At 54.9% G+C, this 17,120-nt stretch overlaps 1 protein-coding gene across 1 annotated transcript in view; it reads right to left on the bottom strand.

Annotated features, from left to right (window-relative positions):
- GALNT2 (polypeptide N-acetylgalactosaminyltransferase 2) overlaps positions 1–16,787 on the bottom strand; it is a 176,674-nt gene extending 159,887 nt beyond the window's left edge. Inside the window, exon 1 of the mRNA XM_057734932.1 lies at positions 16,570–16,787. Within this exon, the coding sequence (XP_057590915.1) occupies positions 16,570–16,695 (126 nt within the window). The 5' untranslated portion in view covers positions 16,696–16,787. The remainder of the gene's footprint in view (positions 1–16,569) is intronic.
- Positions 16,788–17,120: the final 333 nt, after the last annotated feature.

The following is a 17,120-nucleotide window of genomic DNA, read 5'->3' as shown; positions in this document are numbered from 1 at the left end:
GGGGGGAAACAAAGGAGGAGGCACAAGGGGTGAGAAGGAAAATAAATCCCCTGAGCACACAAAGAAACCCGCTCATTTTACAGCTCGTCTCCTTCTCAGCTGATAAGAAACCCACCCCCCCCCATGCAAGAGAGAGAAAAGCCTGATGTCCAAAGGGTGAGCTGTCTTGCTGCAGGATGTCCTCCCCTCCTGTGCCTCCTGTGCTGCCCTCCCCTCTCCCCTCGACTTATGCACTTCCCCCACCCCCAGTGGGCTGGGAGAATAACTAGGAGCCCCACTGAACTAACCACTTCAGAGCGCGAGGCAGTGATGGGCTGTATCCCTAATCACCATTACCCACGCTCACTAAAGTCTTGCTCCAACGACTCCAGATGCCATTGGCTCATGTGATTCTGAGCTTCCAAACTCTCCGAACAATTGAGGACATAATTTTCTCGGCGCCCTCTCTCGTGTCCTCAGAACACCAAGTCCTGGAATAAATCCTATCACGGGTTCTCTACAATCCACGAAGGTGGACAAATACTGCGGGTCACTCGGCACACTTCTGGCAGCACCTGCGTTCCTCCCATCACCTGGGAGGGTGGCTTCAAACCCTTCACAGGTGGCTTGAGGTGTTCCACCAGATGCTACTGAAGAGCCTGCTCCCTTCAGCAAATGACGTCAGGGGCACTGCCTGAAGTGTGGACACACTGTGTGCCCACCCACGGGCTCCAAGGGTCACCTAGAGGTGCCCCAACATTTCACAAACATAAATCCACCTCCATCCTGTCTGTGCAATGCCCAACCCCTCCCACCCTCTATACCGCCAGTCAGTAGTACAATATATCAACAATTTTTACAAGCGCTCATCCAAGGCAGAGAGCATTAAAATGACAAGTCAGGGGTAGCTCCAAAAACTCAGGAATGTAATGAATACAAGAACATCGGGTGCCTAATCGCCAGTCTAGTGGTGTGCTCCCACACAGGCAGGCCAGGCTGCCCAGCAACCACTGTAACCAGGTGTCTGTCTAGAGATCACCGTCTAAATGCAGAAGCGTTTTACAGTGATGAACTGGTGGAAGGAGAGCTAATAATGAAAAACTCCTAAATACAGCCAGAAGGGACTAGGCTGCTTAAATACAATTTACAGTCCTATCGCCTGCGACCTCTCTCCTGTCCCCTGCGTCCCTGCACAGCCCCCACCCTCTCCTTCTCAGACGAGGTGAAGCGGCACCAGCACCGATTAAGGGGCGATAATTTAACAGCTTAACTTACAGATACAGCCAGGCAGGCTCGTTCAGCTGCAGCAGCGACGCACTGTCTCTAGAGGGAAAGGTGGATGCCGTGGTCGCCTCCAAGTTCGCGTTCACACTGCAAGTGCTGAAAAGCCAGACCCGCACCCAGAAATGACAGCAACTCCCTACCCTGAGCACTCCTGCGAGACCACAGCTGTCACGGGTGGGAGACTCGACGTGAAAGTGGTGCAATGACTTGCTAACGCCAGGCTGGGTCACCCAGCAGAAGCAATGCCCAGGGGAGAGGGACAGCAGGGCCAGGACGTCTCTGCTGGGCCCAGGCTCGCAGCCCTTCTCATCACCAGGACCCCACCAGTCTAAGCCTCATCTCACTCACCAATATTTGCGGAACACCAACTGGAGAACCAGTGGTGTGCTGGGTGCCAGGCCACACCCAGGGAACATGACACCCACAAATAAATTCCTAAATGCATACCATGCCCCGAGCACCCTCTGACCCTGTGTGGCCCTTGCCCACCACGCTTCCATTCGCTGACCTCTTTGCTTTAGATTGTCCAAGCACACCAAGTTCATTCTGGCCCCAGGACCTTTGCACGTGATGTTCTCCATGCCTGGACAGTCTTCCACCACATCTTCATGGCTGGATCCTTCTAGTCCTCAGTTCTCCCCCAGACGTGCCCTCCTTGGTCCTTTGTGATGATTCTATGAGCCCCCGTGGAGCTCCATGTAGAGCTATCCGATGCTGCCTTGGTGGCCCCCAACCCTAGCCCCTCCCAGAACGCACGTTCCCAGAGCCTCGTTTGCCTCCTTCCCCGTGGCCTCCCTGGGGCAGGCGCACCACGCCTGCTGATGAGTCTCTGTGGGTAAGGGGGGCCGGAAGGGGAGGAGCTGAGCAGTCTCGTGGATGCCGGTGTGCAGCAGGCTGTGGAGTCCTGGGTGTCAAGAATAGCACCTGGTGAGGGACCAGGGACAATGGGGGGTTGCGAGCCCTCCTCTCTGCTGGACCAGCAGGATCCTGGAGACCCAGACCCTCTTACCCCATGCGCACCTGGCCCAACATCTGAGGGCTGGTGGAGCAGAGCTCAGGCCCACCCACGGCTCCGGCTCCTCTCCTTGTTTGTCTCAGGCACTGCTTCCCCTCTGCTTACACACAGATCAGAGGACAGGCCAGTAGGGCCCCCCACCCAGGGGAACGGCTGAGATGCCACAGGGATCTTCATGAACATGCAGTTATAGCTGCTCCCAATCACTCCAGAGACACCAAGTAAACATGCAGAAGAAACCACACGCTCTCTGGGTACCATTTAACAGCCAAGACAGCTTTTCTCAAGGAAAAACCAGTGTCTTAAAATGGGATTCTAAACCTTGAAACATTTCAACGTGCTGCAACTATCAGAGGGCTGCAGGCGACCTTCAGTCATCTCTTAGCCTGGCTCCCAGCTCTATCATCCTGGGTCCCTAATTAGCACTTACAGGTGTACGATCTGTGCATATGGCTTCCTGACGGTCAGCTGGGGCGATGGCTAGGTTTCTAGGCTTTGTCCGCTATTTCTATGTGCGCAGACCTGAAACGAGCACTCTCCTTCTCACAGCTCCAACACTCCCTTCCTGGAATAAATAAGTAACGCAGAAAATACAGAAGGTACCAGAGCCAGACTGTCCCCCAGCTTAGCTCTAAGGGGGAGGAGCATGCAGCAGGGCGCTCCGTGGCTCTGAGGCCTCGGGAGGAGACGGCCAGAACGCCAGAACATCTGTGAACTGGAAAGGCAGGACTTGAAGCCAGACACCCATGAAATTACCATCCCATCAGCTCGCTCCATCACACCCATTCATCCATTAGGTCTGCTTTGCTCTCGGGGCCCCTGGGAATGTACACTGCACTTTGGCCAATTACAGTATCTATCTTAAACAGTAACCCAAATGGGACACTTCTGGCCCCACTCAGCACCACAGCTTCAACGCGAACAGAAACATGGAGCTTGCCAGGTCCATGGCGATTCTGCAGGCCCAAGAGAAGGAGACAGACCACAGCGGGCTTCCTTCTTCGGGGTTCTGCCCTGATTTACACCCTAGTCACCGATGTGCACCACGAAGTTACCCTCCACCTGGGTGTGTGCTCCCAGCAAGGCCCCTGCCCATCAGAGGAGCCTGGAGTCGCCCCTGAAGCATCTGTGGGAAAGAACAGCGAGCACACACGCCAGTGAAAACAGGAGGAGCCCTCATTAAACTGCACCAGCATTGTCCACACCAAATCACCAGCTTCCATCAACCCCCTCCTCACAGACAAAGACACGAAGGGTAACAGGCAGCAACAGTGAGATTTGAATCCGGGTCTGATGTCATAGCCAGGCTCCTTGGATTAGCCTAACCAAGGGTCCAGGTTATCACGGGGATTACTCTTCTTGGAATCATCACACAGTGCAGCTATTAATCTGCAATCTAGCTCTAAGTTATCTTAATTAGAGGCATCAGAGAACCCACGTGAACACTATTCTAATTGACAGAACTAGTCCTCAGCCCTCACAGGGGTGCTTTGCTGTGTCGCCACAATTATTAATTTGTCTTGCACTTGTCACTCACCTACATCTCAAAAGCAAGTCAGAAACTGAACTAATGAAACCAAAAGAACATTTACTAATTAAAACCTTGTGGGAAAGTTTTCAAATAACATGCTGTATTCAGATAATAACAGCTCAAGATATAGAAAAAAATGACTGCCAATTAGAGTTTTTAAAAATTAATTATTCAGCCACGTAGTTAAAAACCATATCCCGGAATAATTTTCAAAGACAAGAGACTAAGGGGTAAAACTGGGAAACAATGTCCTGGGTGGGGAGGTGGGGGGAGGGTCTGGCCTGCAGTTTCCTGCCTGTCCCCCCAGCAGACCCGGGGTCCACTTGGCGCTCAGCCACCCTCTCTGGCGCTCGGTTTCCTCACTAGAGGTCCTCACCCTCCTTCCAGGGTGAAGGCACCAGGCGAGGTCCACGGAGGCAGAGGTGCTTCCTGGGAAAGGAGGCTCTTGGCTTAAACACGGCAGAGGGGGGCTGGCTCAGTGGGCACAGATACCCCAGGGCTCGTGATGCCAACCAGAGGACAGCCCAGCCAGCCAGGGGCACCAGCCCCTCCCGCCCTGATGCCAGGAGACTCTACATCCACACTTACGACGTGGGTACCAGGCCCTGCTCTGATTTATTTCCCACCAAACAATGTGAGGAGATGGCTACATGAGGAAACTGAGGCACAGAGGGGTTGAGTAACTTGCCTGAGTTTACAGAGCCAACCAGAGAAACCAGAATTCAAACCCAGTCGGTGGCCCCTGGGCAATGCATCCTGGGGGCCCCTTCAGCCTTGTCACCTGAGCCAGCCACCCACCTGGCTTGCTGGCAGCATCGCCCTGGGCTCTTCCTGGCAGACCCACCATCAGAGCCAGGAGCGGGTCTGCTGAGCTGCCCGGCCACCCACTGACACCCGGCTGAGTGGGCAGAGCCACCCACCCGACCTGGCACATGGGGGGCCTGGGGCATCAGAGTCACCCCACAAGCAGCCTCCCCGTCCCTGTAGAAATCTCAGCTAAACTCTCCCAGGACCAGACAGCTTGGCTTTCAAACACCAGTGGTGCATCAGGAAGGAGCGTTAGGTCATCAGGAATCAGGAAACCTCTCTGGGGTGAGATGCCACCACGCACTCTCCACTGGTGATGGAGAAAAACTCTTTAAGCTGAAAACTATACCTTAAGTACAAACACTTACATGTCAAGTCGGATTCACCCCCAGGGACGAGATACGTTACCTACGTTCCTTTTCTTTTGAGAACAAAAGAGACCCAAGTCTCATCTCCTTGATGCAGACTGGCGTGGGGCCTCATGAGTCACCAAGCACAGAGGAGGACAAGCCTCCGCAGCCCCCTGCACAGGGAGGGCCCGTCCATAAGGCCTGGACAGCCAAGCTGTGCCCCTTTGCTGCCCCCCAGCCTCAGGCCACCTGAGAACAGCTCGCACTGGCTCCTGACATCGGCACTGTGCAATACAAAGGTTAAGGAGTGATCACCAGCCCCCGTAATCAGCACCTTCCAGGCTGAAGAGAGAAACCTGCCATGTGTAACCTGATGGTGATTCAGGACTGCAGTTCTGAGACCAGGACAGCTGCAGCCGACTTTCTGCAGAGCCGAATCTTGGGCAGTTTGGGGAACCTCAACAGTCCAGCCCAACCCTGCTACCACGTGACCGGTGGGGCAAGTTAAGAACCTCAGGGTCCATGGGACAGGGCAGTATGAGTGCAGGACGCAGGCCAGGCAGGCCGGGAGGAGAGATGGATGAGCAGTGGTTCCAAAGTACTTCAGGCGTCTTGGCGACAGCACTGATATAAATTTGCAGCACCAGGAATTTATACCTTACAAAAAACACGCAGCAACGTATATTTGTCAAAAATTTCTCATTTACAAATACAATATAAAATATGAGGCTTTCACAATAATATCCTGCTGGGGAAACAAAAAGGAATAATATATATTTATTAAAAGTCTCCCATCATGGTTCCCCAAATCATCCACAGCTCGAATGGATCTTGTATGACAGCAGGCTGTGACGTGTGAACATACAGGCGTGTGTTCTGCCCTCCGGGTGCCTGTCCCATGAGAAGGGGTCAGCAACGTAATAAAACATCCACACAAAACCTGCTGAGCATCAGGGTCTCTGGGCCACTGAGCAGTGTGGTCAAATGTACATGATCTCACAAACTACCTAAATTGCTACTCCACCAACATCAAAAGGCTCACAAGAAGTAGCAATTTCCAAAGAATTAAGGTAATCCTTAGAGAAGAAATGGTACCAAATGTAAGAAGATTTTCCTGGTGACACAGGTGACAATTCAGGATCTCAGGCAACCTCTGAAGTATCCTTTTAAAAGAATCATCGCTGGATATTCCTAAATTTCAGAAGAGATAAAGGCTGGTGTACGTTTTTACTGACTATGATATTGCGATTTATGAGAAATATATATTTGGCTATTCAGATGACTGAATATATATTTCTCATATACACTTGGTCTTCGTCCCTGTTTCTGACTCACAGCTCCCAAAACCCTCAGAATTTCCCGAGCAGTAAGAGCCACGGGAGCATCCTTTGTTCTGCTTGGTCTCTTGTCCTCTGAGCCACAAAGGTAAAATGGGTGTCTTGTTATTCACAAGCCCCTTTCCACCACTGCTGGGTTTATGTCAATGGGGTGGCTTTTGGAAGCACCTGTGGATGGGGGCTGGTTGCCAGGGGAACCAACCGTAAACAGAGGGGTGCAACTTTCAGTCCCACCCCCTGATTTCCTGGGAGGAGAGGGGCTGGAGATTGACTCAATCGCCAATGGCCAATAACTTGATCAATCACGCCTATGGAGCGAGGCCTCCGTAAGAACCCGAAAGGATAGGTTCAGAGAGCTTTCGGGTTGAGGAACCAGAACAAGTCCAGGTGCCATCATGCTGAGCCCCAAGCACCACAAGAAGCAGAAGCTCCTTTGCTCCTACCGACCTCACGCAGCTGTGTGTCTCTCCATCTGACTACTAATTTGTATCCTTTGTAACAATTCAGTAAACTAGTAAATAAACTGGTTTCCTGAGTTCTGTGAGCCACTCTAGCAAATTAATCCCACCCAAGTGGGGAGGATGGGGGGGGAATGAACTGGGAGATTGGGATACCAAATAGTACACTCTAAATATATGCAGTTTATTGTATGTTAACTGTATCTCAATAAAAGTTCTTTAAAAAAAAAAAAGCAAATTTAAGGCTTTGTAATGCGGTCAGTGAAAGGTTTCTACTCCCAATTTCCAGTGTGCGTGTTGGCAGGGGCGGGGGCAGGGGTTTCCCCTACACAACCAGTTGGCGCTTAGACACCAGCTGAGTGTCCTACAGCTCAACCCCGTTCTGACACTCTCCACCCGGAGATACATCAGTTCCCACAGGTTAAGGGCTCAGTACTACAAGACTGCCCCTCCCCCGCACCCTCCCCCACTTCAGATGCCAGTCACAAGCCCACCAGGCAATGGTGAGAACTCGGAACCCAGGGCTCTTGGCAAATGCTGCCTCCACCAAAGAGCTTGGTGGCACAGAGGACGGAAGACTTTGTCTCAGGAGAACAGGCACTAACAAAAAGCAGACACTGAGACAAAAGGCAGAGGCAAAAAGCAGACAATGAAAAATTTTAAGGAAAAACCCTACCCAATGCATTTCGCATATATTTTCCTTTTTATCTATGCACAAGAGTGACAAATGGAAAAATCGATGTCTAATTAAGTTTAAACGAGCTCTTTAAATAAGTAGAAAATAAAAACGTTAACTGATAAGAAACCACTGCGTCACAGTTCAATGGACAGTATTTTTTCTTTCCTAGTGGTACATAAAATGATGGTTTTACGAATAATGGCATCTTAGGTTTGATGATAAAGGGTATATCTCAGACACAGGGGGACATCAGTGATCATCAAAAGTGACAGGAAGGAAAACAGGTGCATCACTTACTGCACAGAGGAATTGGGGGGGTGGGAGTGGGAGGAAGGAAGGGAGGAAGGCGACAGACCTTGAAGGTCACAGAGCAAGAGCTCATGATCTAGGTCAATGGGAAAGTTCCTGAGGCAGGAAGGACCAGGGCGATGACTTGAAGGCTTCCCACACTGGGCCAACCAGCTCAGCATCCAGGACAGTCACACACATCTCCCCACACAAGAGTCAGTGTTAATTTACGGGCGTCGCTAAGACACAGGCCTTTACTTTGCATCGGCTCCTAAGCTCCTGCAGGGTGACTCGTGTGAAGTGCATCCCTTTTCTGGAGCAGCGCCCTTCCAGGAAGAGAAGCGCTCCATTTCTGGACCAGCCCCTGAAGCAGAGAGGAAGAAACCTCGACGGCGCGCCCAACGTGGAGGCCTTTAACATGACCTTTTCTCTGCAGCCACGTCCATGGTCTGATTTTTCATCCAGAAACGCACAGGAGTCACGGCACACACCACACCCCAATAAGGCACCTACTAACCCCTCAACAAATGCCAATGGCTACTAGGAAAAGCAGCTGGACGCTGTCCCTTGAGAACCAGGAGGCCCTGCGATTTCCCACTGCCCCACTCTCTAAAGGGGCTGTGAGCAGTGAAGTCACGTGTCCATTTTATTCCCACAAATATCACAGATGGCAGGGCTTCAACATGACCCCATTGCCGAGAACAGCCTCTCTGAAACCCAGGGACCTGGTGGGCCCCTCACCTCCAGTTTCCTGCAGATGAGAAACCCACAAGCCCCACCACCCACAGCAACTCGCAGAGACAACATCCCAGGGGAAACCGCGTGCGGGAGCAGGTGCATGGGGGCCAGCGGGACTTCTCATTAAACGGTGATGTGTGCGGAAAGCACTCTGCAAACTAGCCACGTGATTGAACGGTGTGCCTGACAGTGGACAGGGAACGGATGCTCACCGGTCCAGCCTGGCCCTGCAGAGATCAGCTCGGAAATCAGGCCATGAGACTGTTCCACAAGCGCATTCCACAAAGTCAGGCAGCAAATTAACCTGCAGCACCTAAAGCGGCCCCCGGTCGAGGTGGGAGAGGGTGGCCTGGGAGTGTGCATTCCCCATCAACCAGGACGAGAACACTCCTCACCCGAGACTCCGTGCAGAGAAAGAATGGAAGACCCGACGCTGCCACAGGATGGAGGAAACCCCGCCACTGGACAGACCAGAGGCAACAGACTCCCGGAAAGAACACTGGCTCATTTATTTAGCAAAGGAAACCAAGTAACATAGAGAGCACCCAACAGGCTGGTCACGCTGAAGCCAGGGACCCAAGCTGCTGCTCCCAAGCAAAGTCAGCCAGGGACTCACCTGCTCTGGGTCTCAGCTCAAACCTGCTCAACCCGCACCTCCCCCAGGCGCCTACGCTGTAACTTTCCCCTCCCCCGTTCCTGACCCCTCCCGCCACCCGCCTCTCTCCTGGTCCCTTCTCACACTACATCCTTTACTACCTATCATGTTTAGTTCAGCTCGCCCCAGGGTGAAAGCTCCCCAGGGGCTGAGATTCTGTCTCTGTTCTATTCACTGCTGCACCCCAAACACCAAGGAGTGCCTGGCACATGGTAGGTGCTCAAGTAATACTCATTGAAAGAATGGATGGAAGGGACCCCAGCCTGTTTGCATGTCTGCTCCTGCCAGCAGGTGGCTGAGGACTTCAAGGCTAGCAGAGGCCTGAGGATAAGAACACGTGAGACATTTCACAGAGCAAATGGTAAAAATGGAGAAATGACCCTCCCATAAGAGCATCGCTGTGGGCGCATCTGCTCCGGAACACCTTCCAGGAATGTCCCGCCACCATCAGCAGGACACAGGCACTGCCAGCACAAGGAAGGGGCGCGGGAAGCCCGAGCCCCACCCCACCTGCTGGCTGCCCAGACCACCCTGGGTATGTATATCACCCACTAGCTCTTGGGAAAGCGACTGGATCTTTCTGTGCCTCAGCCTTCATCAGTAAAATGGGAGGAACAGACGGTCCATGAGGAGGGGTCGATGAGTTAATATCTGTAAAGCACCAGGACTGGACCCAGCACACAGTGGGGGCTGACAGTGTGTTCATTAAGTTGAAACTCTTTCCGAGGGGTCCACCCCAGACCGTGCAGAGAGGCAGCCCTGCTCCATGAAGACAGCAGGGAGGAAAAGAAATCAAAGTCAATGCTGACCATGGCAGCGGTTCTGAAGGGAGGGCGACCCTGCCCCCTGGGGACACCCAGCAATGCCTGTAGACATCGGCGGTACCCCCAGCAGCCAGTGCAAGCTGCTAAACACCCAGAGCGCACAGGGCACCCACCCCACCCCAACAAACACTCCCCAGCTCAAAATGTCAACCGTGTCGGGGCTGAGACGTCCTGAGCTAGCGTGACCGCTGCCCCCCAGCACCCTCGTCCCTGACAAACGCTGGTCCTGATCTGGGCTCTGGGAGTTCAGCAACTCTGTCCCCAGCCATCCAAGCCATTTCTCCTCCCAAGGAATTACTAGGAAGGAGCAGGTGGCCAGCAGGAGGGCCCTGGGGGAACTGGGCAGGCGGCCCAAGGGCAGGCTGAGCCACAAGTGCCCAGGCAGCCCCCATAAGAGCAGGAGCGGGGGGCGCAGGACTCCCAAAGGTGAGAAAAGCTACTTCAACGTGAGGCCGGGTGTGAGATTCAATGGGACCATTTTTGGTTTTTTCAAATCTAGCGGCGATGAATCACTGCCGTCTTCGCCCTGGCATGCTAAGAAACCCAATCTATACAAAATGACACATGCTTCCTGGGCCTGTAATACTAGTCATAACTAAACGTAGAAATGCCAAGTGCCTCAGCCTGCCCTGCAGAAGGCAGACGTGAGCAGGACGCCAGACCCACCCGCTTCAGGCAAGGGACATGAAGGGGGTGGTGCCCCACAGGGAAGGACGTGTCGGCTCCTTGAGCCAGGGTGGGAGGCTCTCCTGACTGGACAGATAAACTGGACAGGCATTACTGCAACCTCCAGACCGGGGATTCATTCTTACGGTCAAGCACATGGCCAAAGGTCAGAGCATCCTCACACCAGTTACGAAAGCAAGGTCAAGTTCTACTGCGAGGGCAGGTGTGTCTGCAGAAGGCTTGCACCAATGCACTCACTGTAACTCTCCATGGAGGAGGGCTCCTCGCCAGGATCCCACCGGGGAGATCTGCCTGTGGAAGTGCCGCGAGGTCCTCCCGAAGAAACCACAGCACAGGGCAGTGTGGAGGCAAGGGTCCAAGACCACAGCAGTGTCCCCAGTGGCAACACAGAATCAAAGACTTTCTCAAGGGGGAGGCCACCTTTCAGGTCACAGCAGTGGGACCAGGCCAACACCTGGTTTGATTCAAGTGGCACCTTTACAGGAGTGATGCTCAGCGTGTCTCAGTACCACTGTGGCATGGGCACAGAGGCCGGGTCCAAGAAGCCCTGCAGTGGGGGCTGATCATGCAGTGGAGGTCCCAAGGGAAGAGCAGGGCAGCTGGGGGCTGGGACTCTCCAGAGAGTGGTGTTCACGTCACATCAGTACATAAGGATCTCACTGTTGTAATCTGCGTGGCGTGGCTGTGTTTCCACCTGGACACCCGCCCGGCTTGTGCGTCTCAGCACCATCCACACAAACAGAGCTTCCAGGACAGGGTCCACACGGAGAAAAGCAGAAGAACAAAAAGGGGGCGTGGGCTTGACCAGGTTTGGCTCACCCCATGATTTCTGCTGGGCCAGCTAGGGGACTTCACAGATTTCTCCCAGAAACACCTTGCCTCTTCCCAGGATCTCGGCCAGAACCTTGCCGTCAGCTCGTGTGTGTGCCCGGTCTCGGCCCCGCGCAACCTCACCACCCGCTCTCCTTCCACTAAGCCAACTGCCGCTCGATTTGCTGGAAGTTAGGCAGCAGGGAGGGCACTGCCTGCTTTGAAATCAACATCTTCCCAAAGTGACGTCTCTCTCCCCAAAGATTTCAGAAACATGAATGGCAGCGACAAGAACTTATATACATGAAACCCTATACATGTGGTTTCCCCGCCCCAACTGTTTTTGTGACCTCCTCTCAAACACCTCTTTCTCTGATCTAAACAGGAGACCCAGGAGTTAGGCTGGGGAGATTCACGGGGGGCCTGGAAGCCTCCTCACACCACTAACAGCTCCCTGGGTGCCCCGGACCCCACCCCGAGGTCCGACACAGTCCAGGCAGGCTGGCCCGCTCCGTGCCGGGGACCGGGGGCGGCAGGCTCTTTTTCACGCTTACCAGGCGGTGGGGGAAGAGCCCATCATTTCTGCGCCGTCGGTCACAGCCTACTTCCACCACGTGTGAGCCCAGAGGCAGCACGGCAGCACTCCAGGAGAGCGAAACTTTTATTCTCTTTAGGGAAAAGTTTCCCTTAGAAGGTCATTTTTCAGATTCTCTGGCCCTACAGTGGTTTTCCCCTGCTACTGCGCTCCCAACCTCAACTTCAAACTCTCCTTTCAACTGGAATTTCTTTAACTGACTCTAGCTGGCGGGATGTGGCCTGGGTCCCCCAACCCCACCCCACCCCACCCCCAGCAGACAGGCTCACAGATCTGCTGATGCCCACGAAAGCACAAAAGCACGTGGGTGACAAGAGCCGCACCCCTCCCACCAGGAGGAGCAGGGCTGCAGGCAGAGGGTGAGCGGGATGCCCGGAGCCTGGGGGAGTGGGCAGTGAACCGGCCTCCTCACCACGGGAACCCCACTCAGAGACATGACCAGCGACACTCCAATGCTTGCACAACCACCAAAGAAAGGTGTGTCCTGCACCCACTTCCCCGCTGGCTGTCCACTGACAGGAACCCCGCTCTGATACCACAGCTGGGGACAAGAGAGCTGGCAGGATGTCGGGGCCACTTCCCAGAAAGGCAGTCCTTGATGTCACTCGGGGTCATGGTACCAGCCCAAGTGAACCAACCATGGATGAGGGATTAAAAAAAAAACTCCCGAGGTCAGGAAGAAGACAATTAAGAGTCCTAGTTCAGGGCTTCCTAGGTGGCACAGTGGTTAAGAATCCGCCTGCCAATGCAGAGGTCACGGGTTCGATCCCAGCTCCAGGAAGATCCCACATGCCGCGGAGCAACTAAGCCCGTGTGCCAAAAAAAAAAAAAAAAAAAAAAGAGTCCTAGTTCACTACACTTTCGAGTAGATATTTAGGCTTTTTTCCTCCACACTCCCCCCCAAACCCTAAACCCCACCTATTCAGCACCTACTATCTGCCAACGCCTACTAACGACAGTCTTTGGCTACAAGAACTATCCCCACTATAAAGATGAGGAAACAGAGAGGTTTGGTAAATGAGTAAAGGTCACTAAGCAGGAAGGGGTAGAAAGTTAGTCTTAGTGCCAATAAACAGATTCACGCCATTCCCCCTAAATGTCCACCGCCCAGCTCAAAAGACAGGAGTGGTTCCCTGTGGTCAATCAAAGTAGGAGCCCACAGGTCAGCTTGGCATTGGAGACCCTTTACGATTTAGTCCCAAACTCCTCCAACTGTACACCCTCACAGCCCCTCCACACGCACCTGCTCCAGCCAAATGAGACCCCTCCCCGCTCCAAGAAGAGCCCCAGCCCGCTCCCCCCAGATTGCCCCTTCCAGGTCTTACCCAAAGGCCTCCAGCTGGGACCCCAGGGCAGCACTGCAGCACCTACTCATCGAGGAAGGGCGGGGGGAAGTGACCAGGCAGCCAGGCCCTGGTCGTGCCCTTTGGGAACGCTTTCCCTGCCTCCCAAGGGTGTGGGAGCACAGATAAGGGGTCCTGGGCTTGACACACTCCCTCTCAGGAGAGACCATTCTTCACACACTGGAAAACCCTTCCCTCTCCAACCTAAAGAGCCACACTTCACCCAGAGGCAGATGCATTTCAACAGAAATCTCTTGCTCTCTCTGCGGCTCCAACCACTGCCAAGATACCAAGGCCCAGGGGAGACTTAACATGATTAAAATTTTAAAGCATTTAAGATGCTCAAAGGAAAGGCATCCTTGAAGTGCAAATCATCAATTTAGGGGGAAAGAGCGAAATAGGGGTGAGGGAAGGCTCTATACCAATGTAAATAAAATATAATTTCAAACAATACTAGGCATAAAATGAATGACCACACACCTTGAACTTCAGCGTTGAGTCCTGAGCAGGGCAGCACCTGCGCCTGTTGAGGTTATTAAATCTGCAGCGTGAGGTGAGCGGGCTCTCTGGGTTTTGCCAAATGGAGAATAACAGTCCTGAGAGGAGTTATTTAACAGGCAGGGCACACAGTGACAAGCCCGGGCTGGGTGCTGAAGCAGCAGAAACTCTAGTCAGGCTCCCGTCAGACAAACAATCCCCCAAAGCCTAATACTGAAGCGTGGTACCCTGTGAAAAATGTCAGGGCCAAGGGAAATTGGCTAAATATGGAATTAGAGCCTTGACGTGAATGGTATGAAATGAGGGAAGAAATATAAGGCCAGTTACACCCAAAAAACTATAGCCAGCCTTTAAATTCTGCCTTTACATGCATACCGTATTATCTTTTTTATGCCCATACTTTACAAGCTAGAAAATCTATATATTTCCTTTTATCACGAGGATGAACTAAATTTGAAGAGACTTTCTGGTCTCTGAATCCATGGAAACAACTCAGGAGGAAGAGAGACATGCAGTTTTATACTCTAGATTAGGAAATTCAGGACAGCAGGTTCTACTGACCCCTCCAAAGATGGTCTCAGGGCGTTTACTTTAATACCAGGGTCAACGAGTATGTTATGTTAATGAGTCTTCTCCAATTTCAAAAGCTATTGCAATGTACACACCTCTTCCCCAACTGACAAATCGCCAAACCATTCTCAGGGCTAGGATTAAATTTTATGGTTCGCTGACAGAAAGAATAGGATCCCAAACCACCAAGCCATGTATAATTGTTCATTTCCCACACTTTTTTCTACAAGATCTCTGTACCTTCCTACTGCCACCAGGCCACAAGGAGCTCTCGGATTTTTTTTTTTTTAAACTAAGGATCAAATGGAAGACCCCTCAAAAACCATCCACCAGCTGAAGCCCACCAGGGAGATGCCAACCTCTCCACATGCTAATGCCACCCTGTTGCTGTTTCCAATCACGTGTGCTAATGAAAGCGGCCGATCAAGGAAAGGGAACACTAAGCATGGCTTATGTATTTGGTTTTCTTTCACATGAAAGGCAGGAAGCTTTGCCAGCTCTCACCAGCACACCAGGCTACGTGGACCTGTGAAGACACAGTTTACTAGGAAGCAAAGCTTTTGGAATAATTCCAGTTTAACATGACCACAGTTTGCAAAGGGCTGCACTGCCACTGGGTACACTGCTCTTTACCATCCAAGGATGAATGGAGAGTCTGTATACGTGAACAACAGTTCCCCGAATTGGAATAGGGAAAATATAGAGCGAGGAGCACTTGTCAGCTAGGAAATAAGCTAGGCCAATTCTGTACATGGGACGACTTTTCATTTCTGCCCCTCTAGATAAAGCAAGCCTATTAAATTTACCATGAATCAAACAAGACACCTGCCTCCATCTAACACCTTCAGCTGAGAATGAATGAATGAAGGACGGAAGGAAGGAAGGAAACCTCTGAAGCAGCCCAACCTCAGCGTTGACATTTACGGTCTGACTTTAGGACTAAAATCTTTTCATCCAGTTACTCCCAGCTTGCTTGTTCCAGGACACCATTCCCTGGTTCTAGCCCAACCCACGGTCCACCTCCATTAACTCAGAATTTCCTGGGTCTGCGGTGACACTGACTGTCACAGTACAGGGCTCACACGGTGTGGGGGCCGCTTTCAAAGCCCAGTTGCCACCAAACACCACAAAACACCGCTGGCGGCGAGTGCACAGCCCAGAGCCCCGCTCTCCCGGCAGGATCGCAGGGCCCCGGCGCCCTGGGCATACCATTTCCTCCCGAGGGCGCCGGGCCGTCCAGGGCGGCTCACACGGTCCCCACGGCCCAACCCCTCGGCCCTCGGAGCCCGTCGAGAATGCACGCAGCAGAGGGGCCACCCTGCGGAACGGGGACACGAGGCTGAGAAAGGCGGGCGCCGGGGGCCGCGTGGGAAGGCCGGCCGAGCCGGGCAGAGCGAGCGCGGGGGCCGGGAGGGGACGATCGGGGGTGTGGGTGGCCGGCCCCGTCCGGGGCGCAGCGGCCCTCCGCCTGCAGCGCCGGGGCGGTCCGTTCCATCGGGCGCGGGGCTGGCTGCGCCCCCGCCCCCAGAGCTACCTGGCCGAGACCCAGGGCTGCCCCCTCCTCTCCGCGCGGCGACAAGGGGGAGGGGGGCGGCAGTGGCTGGTATCAAAGGGCTGGAAAGAAACTTGGACTCCTCTCTCCCCAGGTGCGTGACACGTCGGAAAGGCAGCCGCCTCTCCCCATTCCCCTACCCACCCCCTTTTGTGCTTCCCAACACCCCCACCCCCAAACTTCCCACCGCAGGGGAACGAGCTCCCGGCGGCCCGACCAGACTCAACTTAAATTACGTGGAGCAGAGAGCCGGGCCGGGGTGGGGGGGAGGGGGGGTGGCGACAAGAGGCGTCAGCGGCCCCGGCCCCGGGGGCTGCGCCGGGTCGCCCCCTGCCGAGCCCGGCGAGCGCAGAGGGGCCGGGGGCGCCCCCAGCCCCGGGGACTCGGCCGGGAGGCCCGGGGCGGGGGCGGGTGGCCGGAGCGGAGGTCCGGGCGGAGAAGGGCAGGAGGGACGGGGAACCCCCTCGGTGCCCCGCGGTGCGTCCGAGCGAGGGGGCTCGGTGGCTGGGCCGGGGCGCGCGGGCGCCGGGGGTCCCGGGGGCCGGGCCGCGGGCGGGCGCCCCACTCACCTTCCTGCCGGCGCCGCCGCCCGCGCCCGCGGCCAGCGCGGAGCCGCCCCCCGAGTACATGTAGTAGGCGATGCCCAGCACCCACAAGAAGGCGAAGCACAGCAGCATCCGCGAGCGCCGCCGCATCCTCCCGACTCGGCCGCCGGCCGCGGCCGCTGCTCGCGAGTCTGCCTGGGGCCGCGGCGGGCGCGGGCCGGGGAGGAGCGGAGGAAGGGGAAGGGCGCGGCGACTCCTCCTCCGGCGCGGCTGGCGGCGAGGGCGGCGCGCGCCCGGCGCCCGAGCTCCGCCCCGGCCGGGAGCGCCGCGCGGCGCCCGAGCAGGAAGCGGCGGCCGCGGAGGCGGCGAGGGGGTCAGGGAGCAAAGGGCGACCAATCGGCGGCGGCTGCGGGGGCCCGGCGCGGGCGGAGGAGGGGATTACCGCGTCTCCACGGCGGCGGCGCGCCGGCCCCGCGGGGAGGGCCTCCGCCGGCCGCCGCCCCGCCGCCCCCGTGAGTGACAGGTGGCCGCCGGGGCCCCGGGGGGCGCGCGCCCACGTGCGCACACCCGCGGGC

The sequence above is a fragment of the Hippopotamus amphibius genome, chromosome 5 (genome assembly GCF_030028045.1).
Source record: "Hippopotamus amphibius kiboko isolate mHipAmp2 chromosome 5, mHipAmp2.hap2, whole genome shotgun sequence".
Lineage (NCBI taxonomy): Eukaryota > Metazoa > Chordata > Mammalia > Artiodactyla > Hippopotamidae > Hippopotamus > Hippopotamus amphibius.
Note: the sequence above shows the minus strand (reverse complement) of the source record. Positions and strands in the feature narration are given on the sequence as shown.